Source organism: Elgaria multicarinata, chromosome 9 (assembly GCF_023053635.1).
Source record: "Elgaria multicarinata webbii isolate HBS135686 ecotype San Diego chromosome 9, rElgMul1.1.pri, whole genome shotgun sequence".
Classification (NCBI taxonomy): Eukaryota; Metazoa; Chordata; class Lepidosauria; order Squamata; family Anguidae; genus Elgaria; species Elgaria multicarinata.
In genome coordinates this window covers 37,733,130-37,755,351 of record NC_086179.1, presented here as the reverse complement: position 1 = coordinate 37,755,351, position 22,222 = coordinate 37,733,130, and the positions used below count along the sequence as shown (strand labels likewise).

The 22,222-nt window shown below is 39.3% G+C and overlaps 3 protein-coding genes across 4 annotated transcripts in view; 1 reads left to right on the top strand and 2 right to left on the bottom strand.

Moving 5' to 3' along the window:
• CCDC134 (coiled-coil domain containing 134) overlaps positions 1 to 13,752 on the bottom strand; it is a 30,531-nt gene extending 16,779 nt beyond the window's left edge. For both annotated transcript variants that reach the window (XM_063133609.1, XM_063133608.1), the window contains exons 1-2: positions 13,623 to 13,752; positions 413 to 458 (exon numbers count right to left, since the gene is read on the bottom strand). The gene's annotated coding sequence lies outside the window, so the exon portion shown is untranslated. The remainder of the gene's footprint in view (positions 1 to 412; positions 459 to 13,622) is intronic.
• PMM1 (phosphomannomutase 1) overlaps positions 1 to 22,222 on the top strand; it is a 172,091-nt gene that overhangs the window by 42,216 nt on the left and 107,653 nt on the right. The gene's annotated exons all lie outside the window — the stretch shown is intronic.
• Positions 17,615 to 22,222, bottom strand: part of MEI1 (meiotic double-stranded break formation protein 1) — a 38,624-nt gene continuing 34,016 nt past the window's right edge. The window contains exons 24-26 of the mRNA XM_063134651.1: positions 20,779 to 20,910; positions 18,977 to 19,086; positions 17,615 to 17,660 (exon numbers count right to left, since the gene is read on the bottom strand). Of these exons, the coding sequence (XP_062990721.1) occupies positions 17,615 to 17,660; positions 18,977 to 19,086; positions 20,779 to 20,910 (288 nt within the window). The remainder of the gene's footprint in view (positions 17,661 to 18,976; positions 19,087 to 20,778; positions 20,911 to 22,222) is intronic.

Genomic DNA, 22,222 nt, shown 5'->3' with positions numbered 1-22,222 from the left:
GGGCTCAAACATAGCCCTATACACATTCATCAGAATAACTGGAGCACAGTTTCTCAAGGGCAATTCACTCATGCAATTGCCATTGAGAAACTGCATTAGGTACTCCCTACTGTTAAATGGAAGAACTGTTTGCCTGGAGTAAGATAGGTTTATAGTTATCTTTAAGATTTACTATAAAAGAAGCCAAAAGGATGAGAATGGTAGGCACTTGATGCATTCATTATAAATATACTTCAGCCACATCACAGAAGATAATTTAGTTTAGGAACAAAATAAAATCAACACAAAGACCTCTACTTGCTAAATCAAATAAAGAATTTTGGAATAACTTGTTCTAGCCAATGAGATTTCCGCTAAAACATATCAGGCAAAGCTGTCAGTCAGTGACCATTAAGAAGATTTGTCTATGTACCTTCTTCTGCAGCATCACAAGCCAGTTCTTCTCTGTTGAGTTTTATCTGTAAGAAAAAATAAAATAGTTGAGGAATAATATTTCTACCCATCACTACTATATTTTTCTAAAGAGAAGCTTTAACACCCAACCCACTACAATTCAATTACTGAATGTAAAAACTATTGGGGACAACCCACATTTATAATGACATAGGATCCCTAATTTTTATGTCCTAAAATCTGAATCCTCAGTCAACAGTTTGTGCTTCAAAGTTCCACAAATCTATATCGATGAATTTCAAAAGAAAGTCCTGTATCATCAACCTATTGAGATTTGAGCTGTATGTAGATGTTTGTGCACTATCATCTGGTAGACATTAAATACTTGGCCAATTACCAAAGTCTGCCCCCACCACCAAAAGACCTTAGCAGCCATGGGATAAGAGGGAGGTCATTATTATTATTATTATTATTATTATTATTATTATTATTATTATTATTATTATTATATCCTGCCTTTTCTCCTTCAAGGAACCCAAGGCAGTTTACATGATCCCCCTTGTCTCCATTTTATCCTCCTCACAACAACAACCCTGTGAGGTAGGTTGGGCTGAGAGTCTGTGACTGGCCCAAAGTCACCTTGTGGGCTTCCGTGGCCAAGTGGAGACTAGAACCAGCTCCCAGTCCAACACTTACCATTTCACCACACTGGCTAAAGAACAAGATACAAAGGGTATGAGTAAATGGCCAGTTCTTGCAATGGAGTAAAGTACACAGTGGGGTTCCCCCAAGGACTCAAAGTTATCTTGAGTTTGGAGTGAGCAGTAAGGTGGGCAAATGAGTGGATGATACCAAAGTATTACACAAGCAGACTGTAAATGGGTCTCTCCAAACCAGTTGATCAATAAAATGGCATAGGAAATTAAATGTCTGGAAGCATAAAGTGATGCATATCAGACCAAACTTCACCTACAAATTAACAGCATCTGACCTGCCAGTGAATAACCAGGAAAGAGATCTTGGTCATGGCAGAAAGCTCAATGTCAAGTTCACCTCAGTGCTAGTGGAAGTGCAAAAAAGTAAATTCCATGCTACTATTTATTAAGAAAGGAACTGAACACATGTCTTTATATAATTCTGATCGTCTTTTTAAAAAGGATATTATTGAAATGGGAAAGATACAGCAAAGGGCAAACAAAATGATTAAGAGGTTGGAGCACCTACCCTACAAAAAAAGACCACAGGGCTTTTTAGTTTGTGGCGGGGGGAGATGACCAGGGGAAGGGAAGAGATGGGATATAAGTTTATAAAATTATGAGTAGTACAGAGAAGCCAGACTTTCACCTGTGCACTTTATTTTGGGATTGTTCTTGAAAAGCACATATAAGCAAATGTAGATTAAAACGATCAGAGCTGGAAATAAACCATTTGGTCACTTAAATGCCTAAATGCTTGGTGCTGCTGTGACCTAAGAATTTGGAATTGTGCTTTTTCTCCAGTTCTGTAGAGACTCAGTACCTAAAAGCAGACTCTGATTCATTTATTTTCAATATTTATATGTGATATTATACATTAATATTTGTATTATGGTTACATGACATGATATTGACTCCTACGAATTTGAAATATTTTGCAAAGTCCTACAGGCCGTGATGGAAGGTGCATCCTGTCTAGTACTGAGATCCCAAAACAAATTCTGAAACAGATGGTGGTTAGCGAGAGATCTGCTGGTCTGTTGGGAACCTGCCGTCCAGACTGTGAAGTGAATGTTAAGCACTGTATACATGGCTGTGTATAAAAGAACATTCACAACGAGAAAATAATGGGCACTCAAAAGCTTTTTATACTATGAGCAAACACAAAGGAAGTAGTAGTAGCTGAAAATACATGCAGGCTGCAAAATTCACGCAGTGGAAGGCAGACAGCATTAAGTACTGTAAGGATCATTCAGTGGGACCGGCTTACCTCATGTATTATTTGCACGAGAATAGAGAAATAAGAAGAAGGTTTCATCTTTTTTCCACCTCAAGGAGATCCTATTTGTTAAAGTAATACACGATTGTTCCTGTATTCGTGGACTGACGCTGGAATTGCTGCTATGGGGAGGAGGGAAAATCTGCTTCTGCCAGGCTGCATGTGCCTAAATCTGGATCCAACCCATTGAGTTCGCAAGTAGGTATACAAAAGACTGTGCTCCTGCATCTCTCTCAATTTAACTCCCCTTCCACTGAAAACCAGAATTAATTAGAGCATTGCACAATTGCAGAACTGTTTTGTTATTAAAATAAAAATAAATAAATGATCCAATTATTGGATCATTTAATAAAAACAAAATTATTGTTTTTATTAAAATAAATGATCCACCAAGAGTCCAGGCAGGTCAGATATCCAGAATGTGGAATGGGAACTGGAAATGTTTTGGCCTATGTAACCACAGTTCAAAACAGAACCAGAAGTCAGAACAGGGCTGTCAGAGACCACATTCGAGCATAAGCCAAAGCTGACTGCAACTGGGCCTTATCCACATAAACGTGAGGTTGATATGGCAGGTATAGTTGCCATGTCAATCACATAGAATTCAAACATGTTCAGATTTACACTTTTTATTTAGATCAACTGTGTCATTATGACAGCAAACTTACAAGTTTCAGCGCCAAGGTAAAACGTGGCTCTTTATCAAAACCTCTGTGGCCTAAATTTGCCTAGAAGCTGCACATAGTTTTAATTGTTTTTATTGCTTTTAAATTGTCTACTGGTTTTAGCTTGTTACGGGTTTAATACATTTTTAGCAGTGTACATTATTTATTGTTTTATACTGTTTGAATTGATTTTATCTGTATGCCACCCTGAGATCCCAATGGGCAGGATACAAATGTTTTAATAAATAAAATAAATACGTTGCTTGAAAAAGAGTTCTGTACAATTGAAATGCTTAACCGAACGACAAAAATTCCAATAATCGAATAAAGTATCACCCAGATCAGTTTTCTTTATCCTAGCATGTATAGTACATTGTCGATACCCAGTATTCCTAAACTACAACAGTCATTGACAGCCACTGCATTGAGAGCAGCAAAAAGATTAGTTGTGCAATACTGAAAGAACATTAAGACTATAGAACACAATAAACGGATATGAAATACTGCAAAACAGAACCCAAAACAGACAAACCCTGGACAATTTCCAAGGAAGATAACAAATTCTGAGGTTGGACTTTACCCTTTAATAAAATGGGACCTACCTCTAAGTAAACATGCATAGCATTGCAGTGTAAAATGCTTTGAAATGTTTGAAAGAACAAAATTGGAGACAATTGCATTGTGGTTTTGGACTGCTTCTTTTACATACATGTGTTCTGATATTTATTTTTGTTTGCTGCTTCTCCTTAAGAAATCATAACCATTTCAGGATATTATTGCAGAGTCGTGACAAATTCAGTTCACCAAGTTTTTCTATTAATTATTCATTAAATTGCTGAAATTCTTTTTAACCTATATAATGAAAGATATCTGCCAAGACTTATACCATGAGGAAGACGAAGTGATGGCAGCTACAGTACCACAATATCTTGTTTGCCCCATAACTTAAATGTGGCACCTAAATTTTCCACAGAAAACTATTTTCAGGCCTTGCTCAGCTAGCATGACAGAAAACAACTACATTCAGGGAAGTTAGGCCTGCTCCATCAGAGAGACAAATGGAAATCAGAGCAGCTCACTGCTCTTAATTTGAGAGTTAGAAGAATTGCTGTTTGCTGCCAGACTTTCTGGTTCACCAATTTTCCTATAGCTTCCTAACCATTATCCATACAAAACAAAACAGTACTGAAAGAGACAAACCAGACTTTCATTTTGAATCCTTAAACATTTATACATTGTTTCAATAAAACCCCTTAGATTTTTCCAGCTCTCACATAAAGTTGTGGGACCGGGCCGAGGAGAGTTGGATGGGTGGGACGGCCTCCAAGAAAATTTGGCTTAGCATCAGTGGTTTTAACAAATACAATAGCATACATTTAAATATTAATTTAAATACAGTGTAAACAGTTCTGTTCTTTTTCAGGAAAGGAAGGTGAAATATAACTGTATGATAAACAGTGGAAAATTAAGTATGCTCCTGCCCACTGTTGCATACTGACCCAAAAATTGCAAAGAAAATACAAATATGCTTAGATGTTATTTATTATTCCATTTATTTATTATTCATTTTTCCATTTTGTTTATTTAATATTTCCTTTTTTTCTCACAAGGACCCTAAAGTCATGATCCTCCTCCTTTCCAGTTTATCCTAACAACAACCCTGTAAAGTAGGTTAGGCTGAGAGTCAGTTGATGGGCCAAAGTCACCCAGTGAGCTTCATGGCTGAGTAGGGACTAGAACCCAGATCTTCAGAGTCCCAGTCCAACACTCTAACCACTACACCACACTGGCTCTCAATGTTACACATTAAAGTCACTGATTGTAATAAATAATCAGTTTAGTATAAAACAGTGTACAGATATGTACAAAATTGTAACATCCAGGTACCACACATTCCCACTTTTCATTTTAGCCACAAAGCCCTTCCTGAAATCAACCTGTTCAGGCTCTACATGCATGCTCATCAAGATGCCCCAAAATGCCAGAAATTATGAATGAGATACTTAAGTGTATTTGCTTTTCTTAGTATTAATGATTTCTAAAGGATTTCTAAAACAAACAGTGCCTTATAAAATTTATTATGCAGCACAATCTTGTGCATGTTTATTCATAACAGAGTCCCACGATGTTCAATAGGGCTTCAACCCTATCCCTGCAACTTTAGTCAGGGTCACAAAAATTCCCTCTCTCTAGCCTGTGCATTCATCCTTACTAACTGGTCATAGCCAATGGATGGGTTTCCACAGCACAACAAGCCAGAATATGGGTTAAGTGTGGATTGTCATTGAGTTATGGGTAGTTGTCGAATCGTGAATTATTGTTGTGTAAACCCAGCCATGCTAACAAACCATACTTTATTAACTATGAACAACCCATGAAGGGAATCCATCATTTGTTGTTGGTTATGAACTCTGGGTTGTTTGTGGTTAACAAACTCTGTGTTGTTCATGGTTAAGAAACCATGGTTTGTTAACTAGGGATGTGAAGGCCTGGGAGGGAAAGAAACAATTGGGGGGGGCATTTTTTCTGTGGGTTTTTTTTCCTGACTGTTTTTCTCTCTGAAAAACTAGAAAAATTGTACAGCTTTGGATTATGAAATATTTTCTTTTAGAATTTAAGATAAAGTATTTATATACTGCTACTCAACCTTTAATCCTTCCGAAATGATTTCTAAAAACTATGTAATAAGAACACTTTTATAGAAAGACTGAAGAGGTAAAATGTCTGGAAATAATGAAGCCATGGGGGGAAATGCTCTCCATAAGATAACAAGCATAGTTATTTCTTTAATTCCTTATTAAAATGATTCATCTCAAGTATATTTTATTTTTAGACATTTATGCTCAGTTTCCCAACACGCGAGTAGAGTCACCATTAAATGCACATTCTTGACAGTTTGGGATTTGTTCTATTGAGTCCTGTGTTTCTGATGCTGTAGCAGTCATTTAATATAGTTATAATCTATTCAGACAATAATTACAAATTTACTAGCTGAGTTTGCTTTTAAATATTTTAAAAGATAATAATTTTATGAGCAAACTAAAATAACTTTAGGAACAGAAAGGCTGCTTTATGTTCCTAAAGCAGCACTCCCCAACCTTGTGCCTTCCGGATGTTTTTGACTACAGTGCCCAGCATTACTGGGCATTGGTCATGCTGCTTAAAGCTGATGGGAGTTGAAATCCAAAATGTCTGGAGGGCACCAGGCTGTGTTAAAGCAACAAAGTGACTTTAGATCTGTAAAGAGTGGGGGGGGGGGAAATATTGCTTATTTTTCAATCCCTCTACCCCCCAAATTCTGTTTTTTTCCACAGCCTCAAACATTTCTGGAAATTTTACATCTGTAGTCACAACAACCCACCATTCAATAACAACCCTAGCCTGTGCTGTGGCTTGTCATGTTGTGAAACAAGTCATGGTGATACAAGGCTTTTCCTTATTTTGTTTGCTCAAAATGAAGCATCATTGGCATTATATATTTTTACTTGGTTAATTTCTGTAAATTATAACACCTTGTAACTTCATGCTGAAATAAATTATCTTATCATTAGTTAACATTGCTGTACTTGCTACTAATATCCTTGGAAACATCATCATGTGTTGTTCAGTTCTAAATTAATCCAATGGATCTGACCTTTGTGACTAACAACATGCTGAGAGACATATGGACCTAGAAAGAAGGAAGGCTTTCAGAGACAGGAGGCAGAATGCTCAGTACTACACTGTTGGCTTGTCACTAAATGCATTACTGACCACACCATTGCTCAACTCAGTTTCAAAAGCTTTGGGGGTTTTTTATTAATATTTTTTTCTTTTTTATTGTGAATTTAACAAAGCAAAAAACAAATAGTGGGGGAAAAAGAGCAAGAAATTACATGCATAGAGATATCAATATTCCATCAAGTACAACATTCTAAAAATGGCGGGGGGTCGGAGGGTTATGTGTAAGTCTCAAGAAAAGCAGACCACATATCCATAAATTTATCCATTCGTGGGTGGTGCCTATATACTACTTGTTCAAATGTTGATAGCGTTGTTAGGTCCTCATTATGGAAGGTAAACATTTATCCTTCCAGCGTTGTAATATCAGTTTTTCGCTGTCATAGGAGCATGGAAAATCCATTTACGCTGATCATAGATTAATTGCCAAGAAACCGGTGAATAGTTTAGGATCACTGAATATTAAAGGCTATTTCGATACGAAGTTTATCCATATTATGAACTCCTCCCAAAAGGATGAGACTATTAGGTATTGTCAAAATATATGTATAAAAGAAGGTTTAGGTGCATTATATCTCCAACAATTATGCAAATTAGACAAGCCCTCATTAAAAAGATGTTGTGGAGTCCAAACAATATTTTTGTTGACTAAGGCAAAGCCTAAGATCTATAGATACTTCAGGTACAGATGCTAAATCAACGATCCATTGGTTAGATGAAATGGAATGCTCCAATTCTCTATTCCAATCTTAGACCCAAAGTATCATATTTATTTACTGGTAACAAGTACTTATATACATGGATGATGGGTTGATATGACTGTTCAGTCACTATAAGTGTTTCCAATAACGAAGGGGACTCTAAAGCTGAAAAAGCAGCTGGACTAAACCTAGATTCCAGCAAGTGTTGCAATTGCAAATATTGCCATTCAGCCATAGTGGGAAAATTGTATTTAGCATATAAATCAGAAAATTACAAAAACACATTGTCTGGAACTGCTAATTGATCCAAAGTAAAAAAAAAATCATCATCTCATCCATTCATATCCTCCACAAAAACAATTTCTTTTCCATTTTTAAATCCGAATTTCCCAATAAAACCAATTTAGCATGAGAAAATAGATCAAACTGTAATTGATGTGATATTACACACCACAACTCTCTAACAGTCAAAAATGTGTGTGGTGTGTGTGTTATATATTCCGGCATGCTGAGACCCCAGCGCCATGCATTTGGAAAAGGGGCCAAACAGAAGTATTGTAGAACTGAGGCGAGTGGAAAATCTAATCGGACTGGAGAAGAACAAAATTTTGTGAAAGTCAACAAGTAGGCCCGATGGTATAAAGCAAAGTCCAGAAAGGCGAACCCACCTTCTTTAATTGAAAGCTGCATCCATTTCAAAGATATTTATGATGGAGAAGAACCCCCCAAGAATACAAAACAAAGCACAGTGTTTTTGATAATTCTAACCCATTTCAAAAATTCCACCAGAAAACCAATGTAACAAGCATAAATTTCCAATGAACTTTGTCAAAGGCCTTTTCAGCATCCAAAGAGACAATGGCTGCCTGATAATACTTTCTGAATTCAAAGCTATCAGATCTGAAATTATCAGCCCCCTGCCTATTTTTAATGAATCCCACCTGACTGGGTCAGACCTATGTTGTAATGACTGGTTACAATCTATCAGCTAAAATTGCAGTTAATATTTTAATATCAACACTTATTAGTAAAATAGGTTGATAGTTAGCACAATAAGTATGGTCCTTGCCATGCTTAGGGATGACTGTAATATAAGGATCATTTGTCGATGAAGAAAGAGAACCTGATTCAAATATATATTTATAAAGTTGATAAAGCTTTGGAGCTAACAGGCTAGAAAATGTTTTACAGCACTAAACTGGAAACCCATCTGGACCAGGGTATTTCCCAGTGTTCATACTTGTAATTGCTTTCATAATCTCTTCCAGTCTCAGTGGAGCCATAAGATATTGCGTTTGTGAAGAATCTAGCATGGGAGCTTACCCTGAGCGAAAAAAAGCATTCATATCCTGCTACGATATCTCACTGTCATTACTATACAACTGCATGTAAAAATCTTTAAAACTGTGAATTTATATCTATGGGAGAAGTATTCTCATCTTTAATAGAAGAGATGACATTTCAATGCTTTTGATGTTTAAGATGATGTGCCAAAATTTTACCAGGACGTTCCCAATTTTCCCAGTTTGTCTGTTGCAAACAATGTAAGGCAAATTCCGCCTGCTGTGAAAAATTATTATTCAGTTCATATTTATCATTCTGCAACTCTTCATACAGTTGTGCTGTTAGAGAAATGGCAAACTGGGTTATAAGAAATTTCAACTTTTTATTTAAAAACACTTGTTGCGCTTTTCTACATTTTTTCTTATCGGAAGCGTAGACAATGATTCAGCCCCTAATAAAAGCTTTACTAGCCTCCCATTCTGTGGCTCAAGAACCCACAGAACCCTCATTGATATTAAAATACTCAGACATCTCAGCAGAAATCTGAGATTTAAATATATCATTCAAAAGAAAAACATCAAGATGCTAGAGACCAGGATGCCTAGGTAAATCTGAGAACTGTAACTCTAAACATAATGGGAGTTACAAAGTTACAAAGGGAGTTACAAAGTTTCAAAAGCTTTGTAGTGGTACAGTAAATATGAGTTGAGTTGTGAGCCAGACATGCAGTGAAACAATCAGATAAATAGTGAAACAATCAGATAAACACTTCACCACATGCCAGACTCTACACAGGGCTCTCAACTAATATTTTCAGCAAGGCCATTTTGACTGGGTTTGGATGACATGATAACCAAGGGTGGGTTGAATAGTCAACAGTGGGTTCTTGTGTTGTCTGTCGGGACTTTTTCACACCACGGTTGGTTATTCAGCTGAAATAACCAACACAAATAACGAATGCAAATAACAAACACTGTGCAGAATTGATTATTTAAACAACCATTGGTTATCCTGTTATGTGTCAGGCACTGTTTTGTTGCACACAGTTGGTTATTTTCGGCAACTGCAGAGTTCCCTGGCAAAAGCAACCAAACTGGCAGCTGCCACTCTAGTCCAGCCACCAGGACTCACAATGGCTGACGAGATACCAGCAGGAGGACTGGGGGGGTGGGATGTGAGAGGACAGCGCATGTGTCAATCAAATACTCCATTGACTAATAGTCAATTCGATGCTGGCCGTAATCCACTGCACTGCTGATTATAATCATCTTGTGTGGGGAGTACCCCCTCGATAATCAACCGTGGAGTTGATTATTAAACCACCATTGACTATTGTGTTATCCGAATACAGCTATTGTCATGTGCTCATACTGTCATGCAAGGGCATCCATTGTTCACAGCCACTGGGAGATGTGAACCCAAGTCTAAACCCAGCACTTGATATACTAAGCTAAACAACATGCTAATGCAGCCATGTCACATCAAAGAAGAAATGCAATCCTGTAGATCAGATCTGTATTTCCTCTATTTATATCAAAGGACATCAGCTATTAATAATTTTTCAAGATCATCATTTTATTTTTAGCCTTGAGCCAGGATGAACCAGTTTTGGTGGCCAGGTAGATCCTCTCTTTTTAGAAGTTCAGAGGCATCAAGAGATTAAGCAGCCATTATACCTCCTACCTCATAATCCAAATAATGTCGTCACCTAATCTCTTCTCCTACATACTGTAATACAATACTAGAATTTCACTTACTACAGAAGGTAGTAAACAGACCTTTGGTGCTGCAGAACAGAAGGCATTTTCTTGGTGCTGCTGAGCTTTTCAAGAGGCAAGCAGTATTTCCAGGCATGGTGAAATGAGTATCAGGGGTGGACTTGAGAGATGAAGGTTCAAATCCCTACTTAGCTGTGAAGCTTACTGTATAGCCTTGAGCATATCATTTTCTCTCAGCCGAAATTATCACAAGTGGTTGTTGTGAAGGTAATATAAGAATTGCAAATCACTGTGTGCAATTGAAGGGCTCCATGGAACCTTTTAAAGGTTGTGTGAGACAGAGTTAGAAGAGCTTCTACTTAAACAATCCTTGAACATGTCACCCTCTCCCAGTGCTCATAGGGCAAACATTCAATTTATTTCTGCTACTTCAGAGGCATTCTAAAAAGCCATTGGAGTGTTATCCACACACTGCTGTTCTATCAATTAGGAAGCAGAAAGCATCACAAAGGAAGGACATAAACATGTAAGAATGTAGGTGATGAAGAATTTGAGAAGGCACAATTGAACGGGATTATGTGTGCAGTCTTCTTTTCAACACAAATGCAAGGACCACCAAAAAAACAAAACGAAAGAAAAAAAGCAGAGGAAGAAAAAAATTAATACCATGATATCCCTTAGGGACACACATGTAGATATGGTAACAGGTGCCTTCAGAGGGTTTTTTTGTGTGTGTGTGGGGGGGGGGGAAATGACATATGCAAGGTGAACAAGGTATTTCAAATGTATATCAAGATTTAATGCCCTACTACAACAGCAGTGCCATCTTTTATAAGTGCAATCTGCTTCCCACACCAGGGAAGATATTTGAGGCATTATTAACTAGAGCAGTAGTAAAGGACATTAAACAGAAGGAGTGCAAGAGTCCTTATGGATTTTACTTCTCTGCAGAATTTAGCAGGCTGCTTCTGCTAAAATATTCTAGATTACCAGCATTCCCCCAGTCCATAGACTGAGGATCAAAAACAATTATTACTAATACTAAGCATATTAACATAATAGATGCACAAACAAAAGTGAGCAAAAAGCCTCCCTTCAAGTAGCTTAGCCTCAGTCATTACATCCAGTGAGAGCAACATTTCAGAAGGTGCACATATTTTGGGTTTTGGCATTTACCTTTGTGGTAAATGCTTATACTGTCCAAAAGTGGCATGCAGATGGCATACTAAAGATGGCACTCTTAGTCTAGAAATTGATATAGGACATATTGGAGCCTTTGGGGCACACAAATCACTCTTCAGCCATTGCATCTTATCATATTCTGTTCCTACAATACATTATTAGGTTCTTGAATTAGCTCTGAATGAAGAAGGTTGGTGTCAGGGGCAATTACTGTGCAGAGATCATTACAGATGAGCCATGAGGTTAGCAGTAGTTTGGGGTCAGTATGACACAGGCCACTCTTCAAAGAGTGGGACAATGGCAGGCTCTCTAACAGATCATCAAGGAATCACTGTTGTAGGCATTTCATTGGTTTCTCAACCCAGTGCTGTTACAATGTGCAGACAGTTTGAATGCTCATTCTCTATATTAAAGTGCAACAGGCTGTCTTGAATATGGATTCTCCAGCTACTATTATTTTACAGAATGGCAAGCATAATGAAGGCTTTAAGACCACACCCCTATGTCTGCTAACTTGGGAGTAAGCCCCACTGAATATATTAGACTATACTTGCAAGTCAACATGTATATGATCAATGAGCATGCCCCTCTCTGAACAATCTACATTGAGGGAACCAAGCTAGGCACCAGGTTTGGGGTTAATCTATTCAAATCAAGTTTTTATTCTATTTTAATGCAATATGCCATTACCCAAGACATTAATGTAGCACTTAAGTTCAACAAGGTGATAAAGTGCTTCAATAAGTACAATAGATTGTCACCGTAACAGTTACTCTAGTGGACTTAGGTCCCCTGCCTGGTGAAAACAACTTTTCATCTGACTATCACAATGTAAGACAGATTCAAGGTCCAAAATCCCTAGCCTCGTTGCTTATGGTAAAGATGGTGATGACAGTAGTAGTTTAGCTTACTCGTAACTCTATTTACTGCTGTTTAAAAGACAGCAAATACATTGAACGTGCAATTTCTCCAGCATCCTGAAGATATTCAAAGCCAACTTCTTAATGTTTGCTTATTTATTATTCATGCCTGTCCCTCTGTTCCCCAAAACAGCATCTCTTTCCCTTCCCTATTAAGTTTTGATAGGCAGGATGGGTTGCAAAGAACCCCATTGTGGAAGGAGGACTTGTTGCAGAAAGCCAGGCAAAATGTGTGTTCAGTGAAGACGAGAAGTGCAGAAGATATGGGAAGACGCAGCCGAAATAAGAGCATTGCCCTCTATTCCTCCACATTTAGTTGCACCTTATTCATTATTAGTATTTATCATTAGTTAATACAGTTCCTGTTTGCTTTAGTTTAAACTTATTACTGTGGTAGGATACTATTTCTATCCATCATCTGGCTTTTTTATTTGTAGGGTCTCCCATCCTGTTTGACAGCACAGATCACACAGAGATTAAATACATTTTTGCAACATATTGGGCGCCCTGATCTTCCAAGTTTAGAAGGCAAGTTCACAGCAGCTAAATTAACTTGCGTATAGAGCCGCGAGTCTAATCCACACTTATGCTTACAGAACCGTGAGCTCGCAGTCGTTCCAGATGAATAAACCGAGCATAAAAGAGCATGCGATATTGAGTACGTGTCCTTCAAAATGAGAGCGGATGCATAGTTGCCCAACCATTTGCACGAGACACCGCGACAGCAGCGGTAGCAGCAGTAGTAAGCTAACTTCCATCCTCTACCTGCTGCCCTTCAGCGATTAAATTAGGTTTCTCCCATGCAAATGCTTCCTTCGGGCCTGGCACTTGGGTAGCGCCCCGGCATTTAAATTGCCCCCTCTTCTTTCATCTGCTGCATTTTAATCGCGGGAAACCAGCAGCGGGAAAAACTATGAAGCACTTCGCCGCCTGCCCTGCAGTTCAAGACAGCGCTCCTAAATCTACGGTTCGGTAATAACATGCCCACTGAGGATTACTGTAGCACACAGCATAGAACTACCAGTTTCCCAGGCAACATTTCCTAGGTTTCGTTAGAAGCCTTACCTGCTCCCTGAAAAGAAAGCCAAGTCTCCAGCCGCCAGAGCGGTAGTTCACTCTGGCGAGGCTGTCATGCTGTAGCAGCTCTTCCTTTTCCCGGGACCTTTCTCCGGCTGACTGGCCTTGCCGCTAGCAAACCAGCATACATTGCACTGACGCGTCATTTCCTCCGCGGGCTTCCCAGGATCCTCCGTGTTGTAGTTCCGCCTGTGGCTTTACGGATCCCCCACCCCCTCTTTTAAGTAATCCTGCAAGCGTTTGAAACAGTCGTTGATGGGGATAAGCCAGATCCTCATTTGCATTGCGCTTGACGGGATTTCAGAGGCACAAAAACAGAAAGAAAGCCCATGGAGCCTTTTGGAAAGCTTGTAAGTCACAGCAGCGTTCAAAGGCAGTTAGGAGACTTAGATTGAGCGAGGGTAAAGAGTTGATCTGCGAGGGATCAGGGGTAATATGAGTTTGAAGGAAGCAGTGATTAATGAGTTTGTGTTGTTAATTATTAATGAAACCAAATTAAACGAGAACTTTGAACATGACTGCCTCTTCTATACATTTGAAGTAAATTTGTACCAGTACCTCTGTCAAAGCAGGGCACATGCATGTGTAACTTTACAGCCCAAACAAACAAGCATAATCACGTGTCTACTTAGAAAACAAATGGATTTGTTTTCTGCAGCCTTACATATTTTCAGTCATTTTATAAGCAATAAATGTGCAGTTATTGCAGGTATGTAAATATCTTTTCAGCAGCTGTGTCTGTCAGGGAAATTGCATTTTCTCAGCAATTTTTACATCAAACACACATACATCACACTTCAAATAGTCATGCATACTTTTACAGAAACTATTGGATCAGAATACTCCGATGCTTCTTTACTTTCTTCTATGTACCCGTGGTCTTGCCAGGTTTTGCCATTTTCAGGAGATTATACAGCCAGGATTCACTTTTCCGGCTCTGTGGTCACTACCAACATTTTAGTCAATTGTTATTTTCTTCATAAACTGCTCTAATACTACTACTACTCACGTCTAACCCATCAAATTCTATACTGGAACACTCGGAGGCTTGTTGTAGTGAGTTTGCAAGACACTTCAAGGATAAAATCGCTCACCTTCATGCTGACTTGAACTTCGGTATTGATTCAGTATCTGTTGTGTTCAATGCATTGTCTTAGCCTGTTTTGTGGGAACAATTTCAGTTTTTGGAGCCTGAGGATGCAGACAAGATGTTTGCATCTGTTTGACCCACCACATGCTCTCTCAACCCTTGCCCATCATGGCTTATTATGGATCAGGGGAGTGGTGAATGCATCATTGTGCAATGGTGTTGTCCCCACTGCATTGAAGGAGGCAGTGGTACGACCACTCCTGGAAAAACCCTCCCTTGATCGAGAGAATTATGACAACTATCAGGTGGTCCCCAATACCCCGTTTCTGAGTAAGGTGCTCGAGAGTGCTGAAGTCTCAGCTGCAGATGCTCTTGGATGAAACTGATTATCTGGATCTATTCCAGTCTGGGTTCAGGCCCGATTTTGGGATAGAATTGGCCTTGGTTGGCCTGGTGGATGACCTTCTTCCAGAGAGGGATGGGGGAGTGTGACCGTTACTACTTCTTGATCTTTCAGCAGCTTTTGATATAATTGACTATGGTATCCTCCTGGATTGCCTCCATGAGTTGAAAGTTGGGGTTCAACTCGTACTTATGGGATCAGTTCCAGAGAATAGCAATGGGGGACTGTATATCTCCTCCATGGCAGTTGAACCGTGGGGTGCCACAAGGTACCATCCTTTCTCAAATGTTATTTAATATCTAATATCGATTTTATATCCTTTGGGAGCAGTCATCAGGTTTGGAGCAGTGTTACCAGTATGCTGATGACACCCAGCTCTATTCCTCTGTAACAGCTGAATAGGGAAAGGCCATGCACATTCTAAACCTGTGCCTGGATGCAGTTATGCTTTGGTTGACGGACAACAAACTGAAGCTGAATCCTGGTAAGACCTATGGGGGTTGGTAGTTCCCAGGTGCGGGAATTGGGGTGTTTGCCTGTTCTGGATGGGGTTGTACCCCCTCTGAAGGAGCAGGTCCATAGTTTGGGGGTGTTCCTGTATCCATCCTTGTCACTGGAGGCCCAGGTGCCCACAGTGGCACGAAGCACCCAATACCACCTTCGGTTCGTATGCCAACTACACCCTTCCCTGGATAGGGATAGCCTAAACACAATGATCCATGTACTTGTAACCCCACAATTAGACTACTGCAATGCGCTCTGTGTAGAGCTGCCGTCATGCATGGTTTGGAAGCTGCAGCTAGTACAGAATGCAGCAGCTAGGATGCTTACTGAGATACCCAGCTATCTTCACATAACACCAGTGTTAAAAGAACTGCATTGGCTGCCTATTACCTGCCGAACCATGTACAAGGTTATGTTACTATCATATAGTCCTAAACAACTTGGGACCAGGATACTTAGCAGACCGCCTTCCTTCATACATACCCAGGCAACCTTTAAGATCAGCAGAGGAGGTCTTTCTGGTCATTCCAAAATGGACGAATGTCACCATGAAGTACCCAGGCGGCAGGCCTTTCCTGTACCCACCATTTGGAAAGCCCTCCCTCGTGTAGTTCGGAAGGCAGAAAATGTGACATCTTTAAAATGCCTCCTGAAGACTCATTTATTCACCCAGGCTTTCCCTGGCCTGTAAGTTAATTAGGCCATTCCATTTTACTGTTCCCTTATTACAGTCGGATGTATTTTAATGTTGTGTTTTATATTATATTTTAATGTTGTGAACCACTGAGAGATTCTATTATATTCAGTGGTATATAAATGTTACAAATAAATAAATAAATAATACTCTACCATAAACTACTCTGATCCTCCCAGCTTCTACCCTTACCCTTTCTATCTTAAATGCTGCCATCCATCTTATATTTCCTGCCATTTAGATCATATCACTCCTTCATACTGCATTAGTTTCCTCTTGCTTCTTGTCTTCACTTTGCCAGTCTCATTAAACCCGTGCCCTTTTTCCTTGCAGCTCTACGATGAGTGTGCCCTTCCACTCAACATGACTCCCCTCTTCCATTACTACTTCTAAATGTGTCCTTAAGACACCTTTTCACTCCTCTTTTTCTCACTGATCCGCCTTCTCTTTTAGATTTTTTCCCTTTCCTCTCCAGTGTGTCTCAGCTTTTATTAAATTATAAGCCTACGGGCAAGGACTGTTTCACTTCCAGTTTTCCGAATAGCATTTAGAAATTTTAGGCATTTTGTTACATGAAATGCAATATATCAATTTTAAATACCAAAAATTCTGCAGAGATGACTACTATTTGGACAACACAATGTGGCATCATACTAAGATCCATCACTATAGATACAATTTTCATAGCATAAGTCACAAAAAAATGACAATCAACACTCAGATTGAAGCTTTAAAGAAGTGCTCAGTTCTTATATCAGAGGGTTGAGAACCTCACTACTGTTGCTATTGCCAACAGTGAGGAGGGGGGAAAGGTCAACCAACTACAGCGCTGACTATGAATTTGGCTAGATGTGTTAAAATCCTTGATCCACAACATCTTTCTTTGAAATTGCTTAGCTGTATAAAAGTAACATTTTGCATAAACCAAAATCACAATACACAGCATCTGATTATGAAGGTGATGTAGAAAGCTAAAAAAAATGCTTACTGAGGTCAAGAACACTGGGAATTTATAAGTACTGCCTGCAAATTGTTTTCTATGTCAGTGTTGAAAATAACTCTAAAATGGCATACATATTTCAGTTAAGCCATTTTCAAGAAAAACAGAAAATAGTTTTAATTTGAGTGATTTTATTTTAACTGCTAAATAGATGACTAAATGGCTTTTGGAGCAGGTTCTAATCAGTTACATTATATTTGTTCTTCAAGCCCACGGACTGGCAAGAAAATATAGAAGCAAGTAACTTTATTTGTTCATTACTATATTCAGTATTGTTTCTTTTCTCATTTCAGTCTCTGATGTGTGATAGAGATACTGCTACTCCTCCAAGACATCTGAATTCAAAGGCTTGAATGGAAAACCGACAAAAGAATTGAAAGGATTATATGTTGTAAAAAAAAATCATTCTTTTATCTAAACCCTGGAAGGCTTGCCCAGGGGAAGAGCAGAAAATAGCTCAGACGTTTCTAAATCTATTCCATAATTTGATGCCGGACTTCCATTCCTTTTCGGAACACATTTACAGCGCAATTCTATACATGCCTTCTTAAAACTATGTAAGCCCCTTTAAATGCAGTAGGGCTTACTCCCAGATAAGTGGTTTTAGGATTGCAGCCTTGGATAAGAAGTTTCAGGTTGAGTCCGGCCATATACGACTTCTACCTGTCCTCTTAAATAATGCTTAGACAGAGTCTAGGTGGAGCTATGGTATCCTTCGGATTATTGGATCCGAGGTCAGAGACATCACTCCGGCCTCGGACCCAGGAGCCCCAGCTTCCCACCCTCTCACAAAGGTGACCTTGGAGAGGACAGGAAAAAAGTGTTCTTGTGGGGAGGGGGTAATTTTCAGCATTCAATTCCTTTGCTGAGGGAACTGCACTGGCTGCCTATTTGCTATTGGGCCAGGTTTAAGATTCTAGTACTAGTGTACAAAGCCCTAAAAACTTGGGAACAGAATCCCTGAGGAAGCGTTTTGTTCCTTACCAACCTTCCTGGTCACTGAGGGCATGCTTCTAATGCTTCTACATGGACCTGTGGCTTGACTAGAATCTACCAAGAGAAGAGCCTTCAGGGTGGTGGCCCCCTTCCTATGGAATTCCCTGCCTCTGAAGATCAGACAAGCACCAACATTATGTTGCTTCCAGCACCTCCTGAAAACATTTATTTCAGAAAGACTTCCTTGAGTGACCAGCTGCAGTTTTGCCAGAACTTGGTTTTATCAGAACTTAAGTGTTTTAAAAACAGTAATTTTTTAACATGGTATTTTTGTTCTCTTACTCTTTTATCTTATCTGCTAATTACAGCACTGAAATATTTTGGATGGAGAGCGGTATACAAATATTGTAAATAAATGAATAAATAGCTATCCCTAGTCTCTTTCCCTCCCGCTCCGATGCCTCAGCTAGACAAACGAAAACACCTGTCTAGCTAAAATGCAAAATGGAGAGAGCATGGAGGTGAAGCTCACCTCCTCCACTCCTCCTGCTCTGCATTGGATGGTCATAAACCTCCAAGTTCAGAAGTTTACGGCCATCCACGTGGGCCCTAAAGAACAGTCTCTCTTCCTGGTGAATTTGGTCACAAAATAGCAAATGACATGGCAGTCTATATTCCACCCCAGTAACTTCACACACATCCTGCCAAAGGATACACCATTTCCTGATGGGTACACAGACTCCTGCTTGTTGATGGGAGCCTCTCTAGCAAGATTTGGACAGATGCTTTTTGGGTTGAATCCATCTGACATTTTCCATTTTGAAACTGATGTTAGAGTTATACATTGTGAAAAGAATTACAGAAATAATTAATAAGTTTCTTCCTTCATGTCTTCATTTCTTCCACTTGCTAGTATATCTATAAAACCCAAATCCACGTACATATGGCAGCATTCCATGCTGCTGGCTTACTGCCATAATACTAAGCCAGATGTACAGAAGGTGCATGGAAAACTTACCTTAGTAAACATGTTATTTTTTTCTACATTGAATAGGAAAGTCAAAGTGTACAGATTACACAACTGGTGCTAATACCTAAAATTGTACAACTAGTAACGGAAAGGGTTCTAGCACAGTACAGGCAGCTTTTGTGTGTACGTGTGTGTGGTACTTCTGGTTTTAGATTGGCATAAAGCAGGGGTAGGGAATGTGTGGCCCCTCCAGATGTTGCTGGACTAACTCCCATCAGCCCTAGACAGCATAGTCAATGGTAGAGGATGATGGGAATTGCAGTCCAATAGCATCTGGAAGACCACTTGTTCCCTATCCCTGACATAAAATGTACTTCTGAACCCAGTGCCAGCCATACACATTTGTGCTCCAGAAGGAAAATGTCAAAATGATAATCCTCCCTATCTCATTTTCTGTACTGACCCTGGAGGCTTGAATTAAGAAAACAATCCCTCCTCTGGAACCTGCTGCTTGAAGCAAGTAATTCTTGCTAAGGCCAGCTGAGTTGGAATCATTTCAGAAGCTTCATGCAAGTGCTCTCTTATTCCAATGAATTTATGGCTTATAGTATTTATTTGAGACATTTATCTGCTGCCCTCTGCAATATTTATAAATTACATCCACAGATAGACACACACATCTCTCAGTATGGTTTACAATGCAAGTGAAAGGTAATGCATACAATCAAGGAAAACCAAACACAAATATAAAAAAGCACTGCAATACTTCTAAAACCCGAATAAAATACACAGTAAAACCACCAGTTTTTTAGAGGCTCAGTTCAGACAACACGTTTCTCAACAGTCGTTTTAGAACTCCACGATGTAGTTTTTATACCACCATTGAGAAATGTGTTATCTGGCGGGAAAACTCCATGCTGAATAGCCACGCTGTGCACAGGAGAGTCGTACACAACCGTTGTGTTGCATGTTGTGTGGAGGGCTCCATAGAGTTTTCCGTTGTGTTGCGTTCACTTTTCCCACTGGCAAGAGCAGTAAAAGGAGTGAGTGCCACTCTAGGAGAGCCACCAGGATTGGTTTTTTGTAGCAATGGCTGATGAGATATCATTGGGAGGACCGAAGCTGCTAAGAGGGAGGCGGAACTGCCAATCAAACATTGCAGTGGATTTTACTCAACTCCACAGTAGCCCACAGTCAAACAACAGTGGAGTTAGAACATGTGTGGGGAGTACTTCCTAAAAACTAAACCGTTGTGTGGAGTTTTCACACTGTGTTGGCTAACGTGTTGTCTGAACTGAGCCAAAGTGTTTTAAAAAGGAGTTATTCTATTCAAAAGAAAGAGCCAAAAGGAAGAGAACCAAGGGACGTTTTATAGTTACACAGTACAGCTCTTACAGCTAAATGCCCTGAAGGGGCAAATGAGTCCCCTAGATCTTACAGAAGTCAAATTGACAAAAAAAACCAGAAGCAGGAAAAATGCCCACTTTTGTAATTTCATTTTCATCTACTGCTCACTGTTTCCAGATTATCTTCTCTAAAGTACTCACCTGAAGAAGAAAGGAGCGAAGCGCAGCAATTGTGACATCAGGAAGTTCTGGCATTTTGGTATTTGCTGCTTCTTCAAGTATGTGGATAATTTCATTTTGAGAAATAATTCTGGTGCCTTGATATCTCATAAACTAAATAAATAAATAAAGTTACATTTGAATTCCAACACAGAATCATCTGTTGATAGCACAGAGCCATTAGCTGCCACAAGCTTTATGAAACAGATCATTCAGAAACATTTAAGTTGTATGTTTAAGTTAGAAATCATTACATTTTTAATTTGGATAGATCTTGGCTCAGTTGGGGCAAGATATCCAACTGAATGTTTTCCAGTTTAATGATTTCATGGAAACTTAGGCTGGAATCAAACTTACAAAGTTAACTGAATGTACAAGCTAGGAGCAAGGCCATTTCATCATATAGAGAAGTGCTTAAGTCTGCAACCCTTACTCCTTACCTTATATACAATGCATTGTACATTACATTTGGTAGGCAGGTAGAAGGGGGGAATGAACAATCCCTTCTAAAGATAAGAACATTGTAAATACTGTTATTCTGACTTAGTGATAAAACTCCATATATCCATCTGAATTGCAACAGATTTATTCAAGATCCTTTGTTGTATTCCCTGCATTAGCCCCCACCATAATTCAGCCTGCTCAACAGGCTACAGCTACTTATAAAGACTGTAAATTTATCAGTCCAAGAAGTTTTCGACTTCAGCATTCTAAGGAGCTAAAATAGACATGACATGGAAGATGCAAAATCAGATCTCCCAACTGTTTGTCTTTTTAATTTAAAAAACAGCTATCTGGGCTCCAATTCTGAATGGAGCAGTGGCACCGGGGAAGCGGCATTTATCTGATTCCTACTCCCATCCACCACATTCCCCTGATCAAAGTCTCTCACACACACCCTGAAGCAGCTGCTAGTCTTGCTATAGAAGGGAAACAATATAAAGGTGCTTGGGAGAGATTTTGATCAAGGAAACAGCATGTGGGGAAAGGGCAAAATACTTCCTCTCCAGTGTCTCTGCTCTGATCAAAATCAGAACACCCCTCTCCTGCATTTAATTTGTTGTTGTTCCTTAAGTCAGGAGATCCAGGGCTTTTCTACATAAGGCTTTTAACCCACACTTTTATTGAGGCTTCTGCTTCTAGAGTCTTTGCGGGATTGAGATCAGTACCTTTACATGTGTTTTCCCCATTTCCCCGCTCCTCTTCCTTTCTTTTTGTTACATTACACAACTTCTAGGTAGCACTGTGGCATAGTGGAATTGCACAATTACACTAGGTTTCTATAACTCATCCAGAAAAAATACTAGGCTTTCCACATTATGAAAAAAATGGTGATAATGGTTGTAAAGCACGCAAGCAGCCCTGGAGAATGACATCATATAAAGGACCTGCAAAGTACCGTGAGTGAAGAAGAATCACGAGCGCA